Below are 9,374 nucleotides of genomic sequence, written 5' to 3' on the forward strand. Positions count from 1 at the left end.
GGTTTCAGGTACTCGGTTTTCAAAAGAGGAGCTCGGGAAGATTGCAGAGCACACACCATAGTCAGTTAGCCTGGAAATGTTTGACTCTGATAATGCTATTATGTTTTGAATTTAATACTCAAAAGTTATGTTTGACTTATGATACGTTGTTTATAAATCCATTTTAGTAATGTTTTAAAAGAAATTTTTAGTCGTGATTTTTAGGTCGTTACAAAAAATCTGCTTCTGCCGGATGAACTCGACGAGTCCAGTCTTTGACTCGGCGAGTCGGCTCGTCTGTTAGCAGATTTTTCGGGATTTTGACTTGAATTGGGTTGGGATACTTACCATAAATGTTTTTAACCGATAAAATTTGATTTTTTCAATATGGTATTGCTTATCCTCATCCAATTAGAAGATAGTTGGTAAATAATAAGATAATTACTTATTTATATGATAAAATAACTTATTTGTATTATTTAATATGAATTATCTTGTCATAACTGAATTAGGTCAAATTTAGATAATCACAAATTATTTGATTAATTAAATTGTCTGAAATTTGATCTAGAAGGTTTTGAAAAGTTTCAAAACTTGCTCTCAAGTTTTGGAATTTAAATTTTAATTAAAAAGTTTAATATTTAAATTCTAAACCCTAGAGTTTTAAAAGTTTAAAATTCAACCCTTATACTATTATATAATAAGATTAATGATTATATATATATATATATATATATATATATATATATATATATATATATAGGTTCAGGTTCATTTGAGACCATTCTAATTTTGTGAGACTGTGAGACCAAATCTAAAAATAATTTTAAAATGCAAAATAAATGGAAAAAATCCAAAAATTCTTTTTTGAAATATTATTTTCGGAACTTGAATTAACTAAAAAAAATAAAAAAAAAAAAAAAAAATTCTGTTTTTTTTTTGAAAAATAAGTGTAATATGCTAAATAGAATATGACACTGATATATTCTAAAAAATAATTTTAAAATGCAGAATAAATGGAAAAATCTAAAAATTCTTTTTTTAAATGTTATTTTCGAAACTTGAATTAACTAAAAGAAAATAAAAAAAAATTCCATTTTTTTTGAAAAATACGTGAAATATTCTAAATAGAATATTACACTGTACATATTCTAAAAATAATTTTAAAATGCAAAATAAATGGAAAAATCAAAAAATTCTTTTTTTTAAATATTATTTTCGGAACTTGAATTAACTAAAAAAATAAAAAAAATAAAAAAATGCGTCTCACGGTCTCACAAAATATAGGTGGTCTCAAATGAACCTAACTATATATATATATATATATATATATATATATATATATATATATATATATATATATATATATATATATATGAGTCAGTCTTACCGTTAGTAGGCCTCATTCATGAAGCCGGTCTATAAGGGAGGTATAAGGTTACTGCCTATAAAATGGTGGTTTAATAGGTGTCTACTCTCACCCACTGCTTCCTTGATTGATGGAGGGTCGTTAGCTGAATGGGTAGAATATGACAACTAATTGTTTGTTAATAAGTATAATGATTATATAAGGTAACTAAATGTTTTTATAAATTTTCAATCTTAGTTACTTTAGGAAAAATGTGAAAATGTATGTTATTCAATGAAATTGCATTTTGCACTTGCCAAATCGTTAGTGGAGCGTATGTGGTTAACCGACAGACTAATTATGTGGGAAAGGTAAAGCTTTGGGTAGTAAAGTGTAACAAATTCTAAACTACAGGGACTAACCTTTAATTATGACATATTTACTACATATAAAACACAGTTTGTTCTCCTTCTCCAGTCCCAACTATCATCTTATAAGCTTTCTCCTCGCCGCCGTGCGCCCTTGTCGCCTCCTCTTCCGCGGCCGTCTCTCTCGCTCATACTTCCGGTACGCACGCTACTTGTTTTCTCGTTTGAGCTTCCCCAAGTTTTATGTGGCTGTTTTTACATACCCTTACTTGTTTGCCCTAATTAAATCGTCAAATTTATTGTTAATTAGTGCGAAAACAATGGTGTTCCTGTGATTTGTATTTCTTCTTCATCAAATACTAGAGTAGTTAGTGTTTATAATCACCAAACAGAGTCAATTTTTTCTTAATATCGAACTCATCGTTCTCAGAGAGCTGCATTGCATTAAGTTCAAGGTTGCTATATTGTTGAACCTTTTGAGAAAAAAAATCGGTCGCAGTTTTCATAATCCCTAATATTCTTTTCCTCACGTCCGCCTCCTCCCTCTTCTCTTCTGATCATCGTCGGCCCCAATCTTTTCCCTCTCACCCCCCTCTCGTACACACTCCTCCGCCATCGACTCCGGCAGATTCATGTAATCAACTTTTCTTAACAGAGATCGTTTTTTTCTCGTTTTTTTCTGAAATCGTTTTCAGTTCATCTGTACATGGCATTAGATCATCATGCTTCTGATTCAGATCATCACTTTTCCCTAACTTCCGTTTTCAGCCTTTCAATATCAGTATTCCATCTATCCTGAGATTAATCTGGGTATTCAATTCGTTGATTTCATTATCTCGCTTTGATATGTCAGCTAGGCTTAACTTTACTTACTCTAGCGACACTTTTTCCATTGTTTCAATCTTACAATTAGGCTCACTAATCATAACATTAACTTCTGAATCTTTTTCTTCAAAGGGTTACAATCTAAAGAACCCTTTCTCTCCCTCCATTGTTCTTTGCAGTTAATCCTTGAAAATGTCATCCTTAAAGCATGCTGTTCATAGACGGGCCCACAAGGAACGATCTCAACCGTAAGTAACATACTGACATTTCATCCTTCAATAAATTTCATCTTTTTTGTTACATATTCTTCTTACAATTTTTTTATAATGAATTGAATTACATTCAGAAAAGAAAGGAAAAGGTTTGGACTTCTTGAGAAACACAAGGACTATGTTGTTCGTGCAAAAGCCTTTCATAAAAAAGAGGATTACTTACAAGTAAGCAAAATTAAAACTACTTTTTCTTTGAAAATATCTTAATTTCTTATTCAAAATATAACTAAAATTATTACATTATTGCTAAAATTCATAACAGAAACTCAAGGAAAAGGCAGCATTCAAGAATCCAGATGAATTCTACTTCAAGATGATCAACTCCAAGACTGTTGATGGAGTACATAAACAGGCGTAATTTTCCATACCCCACCTCCATCTTTTTAAAAAAAATCAAAACCAATTTTTATTTATTTATTTATTTATATTCTTCAGGGGTGACCCAAACAAATACACTCAAGAAGAACTCCTGTTGATGAAGTCACAAGATATTGGTTATATCTTGCAGAAAGTTCAATCTGAGAAAAAGGTTAGTAATTTGATTTTTTTTCTTTTTGATTGTTTTGTATATTTGAGAGTGTGTTATAACTTATTTACTTAAATTATTTTAATTTAATGCAGAAAATTGAAAAGCTAACTGCAACACTACACTCACTTGATTCTCAGCCTTCAAACAGACATGTATATTATGCTGAAGATAGGTCTGAACCTCTTTTAGTCTCTTATTTATTTATTTATTTATTTATTATCATAAAAAAAAGAAAAAAACTAATTGGAATTTATGCTATCAATAAATATGTTTTAGGGTTAGTCACATAAAAGACCGTATATTTTGTGTTTTTTCCGGATTAAACCTCAAATTTATTTTTTGCCTGAAAAAAAGACCACCCTTGTATTTTTTCATTTTTTCCGAAAACGCCCTTAACTTTGTATTTTTTTTCCAAAAAAAACCCTCAACCTTCTAAATGCTTCCAAATAAACCCTCAACTTTTTAGTTTTTCTCAAAAAACCTCACATTTTACAATTTGACTAAAAGGGCCAGATCGGAGAAAATGAAAAAATACAAGGTCTGTTTCAGGCAAAAAATAAATTTGAGGTTTAATTCGAAAAAAACACAAAATATAAGACCTTTTTTGAGATTATGTAAAATGTGAGGGTTTTTTCAGGAAAAGCTAAAAAAGTTGAGGATTTATTTGCAAACATTTAGAAGGTTTAGGGTTTTTTTTTTCGGAAAAAAAAGACAAAGTTGAGGGCTTTTTCGGAAAAAAATGAAAAGATACAAGGTGTTTTTCATGAAAAAAATAAAGATGAGGTTTAATCTGGAAAAAACACAAAATATACGGTCTTTTATATATATATATATATATATATATATATATATATATATATATATATATATATATATATAATTTTTTTTTCAGGGAAGATGCTAAGAGAATACTATCAGAAACAAAGAGTGTTGGTGGATTTCAAGCTTTTGAAGATTTGCCTGATAAAATTAAAAGGTAAAGTAGTATATTAATATATTTTATTTTAATTCTATAAACATAAAAATATTTTGTTTAAAAAAAAAAATAATTTTCCAAATTCTTTTGCAGGAGGACAGCTGCTTCCTACAGAGAGTTGGAAGCAAGAAGAGGAAGAGTTCAAGAACTTGAGAAAGTTTATAATGAAATGGCAATGAAACAAGAATTACAGGTATATATAGTTATATACTTTTATTTATTTGTATATTATAGTATTCCAAAATTGCCCCTGTGGTTCTAAGAAAATAACGAAAAAGACAAGGGCAGTATAGTCTTTTTATGTCTGGCTGGAACGAAAGTAGTAACAAAAAAATACCTTAGGGATGGTCCGAGTGCAAAAAAAAAAAAGTTAGGGACTAAAAGCGCAATTTTGACCAAACCACAGGGACTATTTGAGTAAATATTAATTTGTATATGCAGAAAAAGGGTAAAAAAAGAAAGCTGCGTGAAGATGAGATTGTTTGCCCGAGTTCTAGACCAGTATACAAGTGGAAAACAGAACGCAAACGTTAAAAGAAGGTAAATTTTTTATTTTATTTTCTTTTATTTTTAATTTTTTTTATAATCTTTACGATTTTCATCTTTTTTATTATATTATAAACAAACCAGTAACAATTTGTCATATTTATTCAATGCAGATAGAAGCTTTTTGGGGAATTAGTATTAGAGTTCCTATGTGTTTTGTTGGTGGTATTTATTATTATTATTATTATTATTATTATTATTTTTTTTTTTTGTATTTTTTTTATATGATTGATTTTGACATATACTTGTTTTAATGTTATCAATGTATGAAACCATTTAGAATACAAATTTTGAAGCATATGTGGGTGGTATATGTATGTTTATTCTTTACTTTATTTTGTATCCACAATAGCAACAAATTATTATTATTTTTTTTATTACCTTTTGCAACATGAAACCTACAAATTGTTGATGAGAAATTGTGTAATCATGTTATGTGTATGTTTTAACAAAACGTGTTCTTGATTACAATGACTAGATGTTGGTTTAGATGCGAGTAGAAAAAAGTTTTAAGTGTCTAATGGTTGTTTGTTTACTTATATTATCTCATTTAGACCCGGTTTTGATAAAACAAAAATTAAATATAAAAGTTTAAACTAAAATTTATTTAAATTTGAAATTTAAAAGGAAACATATTAAATATTATTTGAACACTAATATCGTAATTTATTGATTATTTTCAGTTAAGGTTATGATTAATTGAGATGTAAATATGATGTATTAATTAAGAAAAGATAAAAAAAAAAATAAGAAAATGACAAATGAAAATAACAATTAATCAAAAATACCAAAAAATGACATGTGTCCATGTTAATGAGAGAGTGACATGTGACAATTATTTTGATTTTTTAGGGAAGATTTTTGAACTTAAGATACAACTATGAATGATGCTTGAAGAAAGTGACAAATAGTTATAGTTACAGTTTTTTGATTACAAGAGTATGATATTTTTTTGCTTGAATAGAAAGAAAAATATAATATTTTTTGCTTGAATATAAGAGTAACAAATTAACAATGGGCTTGATGCAAAGGGTTTGCAAGTCCAATGGTATTAGGTATTATCAAAGAAATCAAAGGTTCGGTTTTGGAATAGTTTAAATTTAAATGATTTGTTGTTCAAAATAATAATAATAATAATAATAATAATAATAATAATAAACAATGAGCTTGATCCAACTATTTTATGCATTTGATCAAATTGACCCATACCTCATTATAGCCTATATCTAAATATGGCCCATCTCTTTCAGTCAATGCCAATGGATCTCTTGAAAATGACATCAAATTGTCCTCATGATCCATTAAAACAGAAATATATGAATCAATTTTTATACAATGTTTGCACATTGCCTCTACCTTTAAATTCTTGCTTTGAGCCAAATATTCCCTTAGTTTGATCTAACAATGCTAGTTTACTTAAATGTGAAAGACTTCCAACATCTGCTTTGTTAAAAAAAAAAATTGAAAGTCTTGTTAGGGATTTTAGTTTTTTTCGATCATTTTGGTTATTTTGAAATTCATTTGAGAGTCAAAATGAGATCAAACTGTGATATGATACAAGTCTGATAATGTAGAATGCACATTTATATAAGATGATTTTAGTCGATTGAGAAGAGGTGGGTGGGGTCAAGGGGCAACTCCCCTTGCGGTGATCCCGAAACCTAAACAACATTTGGATGACAAGTGCAATGGAAAAGTATAGACAAAATAAGAGAATAAAAGGTAAAACTAAAACTTCTTGGGACTGTATAGGGAGCATCCAAGCTACTCGATAACCCACCCAAATTGTCACGTGTAGGCCTAGCTGTCAACCCTATATCATTTGTATCAGACAGTTCTAGTTGTCAAGTTAACAAACGGTTTTTGATGTATATAAAGTATTTTAACTGTTGAAAACCGTTGTTTTCATCATTCTTATCCAATTTCGGATAGAATATGTATATATATTCTAGATACACCACTTTTTGGAACATTCATGATCTTAGAAGTTCCCGATATGAACCTGGTACTTTGTTTTATTTCTTGTGCCTAAGAAGTATGCATTTAAGTATTTTGTTCTACAATTGTGAAAAATATTGTAGATTCTTGAGTAGAAAAGAGTTTTTAAAGAAATTATAATCTATCCAAACATTTTTGACCACCAGCATACTTCCTTTTCACACAAAATTTCCAACACCTCTAACTGTCTCAAGTTTCTTTTAGATCACTAAGCACATCGAAATTATTTTTCGTGATTTCTTAGGTTGTCATGTTTAACAAACCAAAAAATTGATTACGTATTAGTTTCTTAAAAAGCTACACAGACTAACGATATAACGAACTTACTTACATATTTTAAAATGTTCCCAAATATACTCTTTATAAATTATAAAAATAAACTCATTGTTCCGTATGCTATTTTTTTTTTTTTTGTCATTTTACATATTTTAGCTATACCTTATTAGCTATTTTTCAAACGTCGTTTTTGTATGAGCTAGATTCCAGTTTACAACTATTTTTTCAGCTAGCAACTAACTTTAGCTAATCCACCAAACATAATCTAAATGATATAATTAACAAAACAACGTGTAGCGCAACTAGTGCTTGTAGGTAATTCTGATTCCGAGTTATTTTATTTTATCATTATTATTTTTTTAGAATACCATAACATCGAAGGCAATCATAACATGTTTATCCACAAGTAGCACTTTTTTTCTCGAAATTATGAAACTTATATATATATATATATATATATATATATATATATATATATATATATATATATTATTAATCACAACGATTTAGACATTTAAGTCAGTAGACAATGTATATAAATCGATAGACAATGTATATGTGATTTTGTATCCATTCACAATACATCAAATAACAAAGATCTTGATTCCTTATATGTTATAATCCTTTCTACCTTTCATGTAACCACTACATATTATTTTTGAAAAGTTTTCTTGTAATATTAACTACCAATATATACACATCACTAGTAAAACAACACAACCGTTCATAACCCACCAAATTCCCGTATAAAAACAAACAAATGACCTTTTTTAAAACATGTATAAAATCAAACCTTAGAAACTGCTATGATTTGATTCTCACCTTGGTGTCTTGTCCGTTCTTTGAACCATGAAGATTTACAAGTATAAAACAAAATTCCATGATCATAAAAACAGTTTCTAGATTTATAAGATATGTCTCTACTTTTAGAAACAATTTGAAGCCTTCATCCCTGTAAATGTTGTTTAAATAATCACTTCTTTCCAACATTTTGCATCTCAGTCTGACTCCAACCAGATGCTTGTTTCTACGTCTTGGAGTCATGGAGTTCCCAATAATGCTTGCTTCAAATTTACATATTCACCCCCTCAAAAAATACAAGTGTGTATTAGTTAGAGAAAAAAAAGTTTTATTTATTCTATATAAAATTAAGAGTTTAGAAAATTTAAGACTTCAATATAAGATTTTTGAATGGGTACTTATTTTGACTTTATGCCTCGTCAACACAGCTTAGTGGCTGAGATGCAAAATTCTAAATAGTAGGTTTACAGTTCAGACTCTGATATGATTAAAATATTGTTAGTGTTCTGCAATTGACCTACCATGTGGGCCTTGAAGAGGGTTTACGTGAGCCTTTCAGATGATAAAATTTAACTATTGTTAGTGTTTTGCGATTGACCTATCACGTTTACCATTTATTTTGACTTTATAAAAATTAACATTTTTGTTTGTTTTTTCGTTGCTCTAGAAAGTATATTGTACTCTTTAGAATGTTTTGATCGGAGAGTTTAGTTAGTTAGTTGTTAATATGGAAAAATGTATCTTCTAGACAACCCACACAAAACCCACCATAAAGTCCATTTGAGGCATAAATCGCAGAGCACTAATAATATTTTATATGTGTCAGGTTTTGAACTATAACCTTGTTTGTGAAACTTTATCACTAACTCCTATATGAATTAAAAAAACAACCATTATCTCTCATATGGATTTAAGTTTTACTTTGTTTTAAATATATTTTGTTAAAAGACGTTTAATGCATTTGATTATTAGTCAAACAATCTCCTTAATCATGTTTCAATGATGAATGAAGTGCATATTTAATTGAGTTCAATTATATTTATTTAATTATATTAATCATGCATATCCATATGTTGAGAATGTACATCTAAACCCTCAAAGTATTTAAGAAATGAATTATTATCAAGTGGCAAGTTTAATGTTTCTATTATATATTCATATTATTGTAAAGTCAACATAATGGACCCTTAAAGATTCATTGAACCAAAAGTGAACAAAAGAAACCGAAACTTAAATAAGATTTTGAGCATATCTTGTTGTAGATTGTAGATCATGCTAAGTGTCATTTTGTTTTTGTTTCCTTGACCTCCAATCTACCACGTCAGTTATATTCTTAGATTTCATGCTTTTCACTCATTAAAATATTTTATATAACTTATAAATCTTAACTATGAATCTGGATTTATCAATGATATATTGATATGTTATGAACAAGTGAAGAAAAGTATTTAACAAA

General features: G+C 28.4%; 1 protein-coding gene across 1 annotated transcript; it reads left to right on the forward strand.

The window, feature by feature from the left end:
* The first annotated feature begins 1,805 nt into the window (after nt 1-1,805).
* Nucleotides 1,806-5,178, forward strand: EDA14 (embryo sac development arrest 14). Its single transcript, XM_079024625.1, has 10 exons — nt 1,806-1,894; nt 2,700-2,768; nt 2,867-2,957; nt 3,055-3,146; nt 3,228-3,321; nt 3,414-3,493; nt 4,214-4,297; nt 4,391-4,490; nt 4,739-4,837; nt 4,957-5,178. Exons 2-9 carry the CDS (start codon nt 2,713-2,715, stop codon nt 4,829-4,831), a joined length of 690 nt encoding a protein of 229 aa, XP_078880751.1. The 5' UTR covers nt 1,806-1,894; nt 2,700-2,712; the 3' UTR covers nt 4,832-4,837; nt 4,957-5,178.
* Nucleotides 5,179-9,374: the final 4,196 nt, after the last annotated feature.

This window comes from Lactuca serriola, chromosome 2 (genome assembly GCF_051521515.1).
Source record: "Lactuca serriola cultivar US96UC23 chromosome 2, Lser_US96UC23_V15, whole genome shotgun sequence".
NCBI lineage: Eukaryota > Viridiplantae > Streptophyta > Magnoliopsida > Asterales > Asteraceae > Lactuca > Lactuca serriola.

Coding starts and splice junctions, on each gene's coding strand:
- EDA14 (XM_079024625.1), top strand. CDS start 2,713: ATGTCATCCTTAAAGCATGCTGTTCATAGACGGGCCCACAAGGAACGA. Junction 2,958..3,054: donor AAAAAGAGGATTACTTACAA/GTAAGCAAAATT, acceptor AATTCATAACAG/AAACTCAAGGAAAAGGCAGC. Junction 3,147..3,227: donor GATGGAGTACATAAACAGGC/GTAATTTTCCAT, acceptor TATATTCTTCAG/GGGTGACCCAAACAAATACA.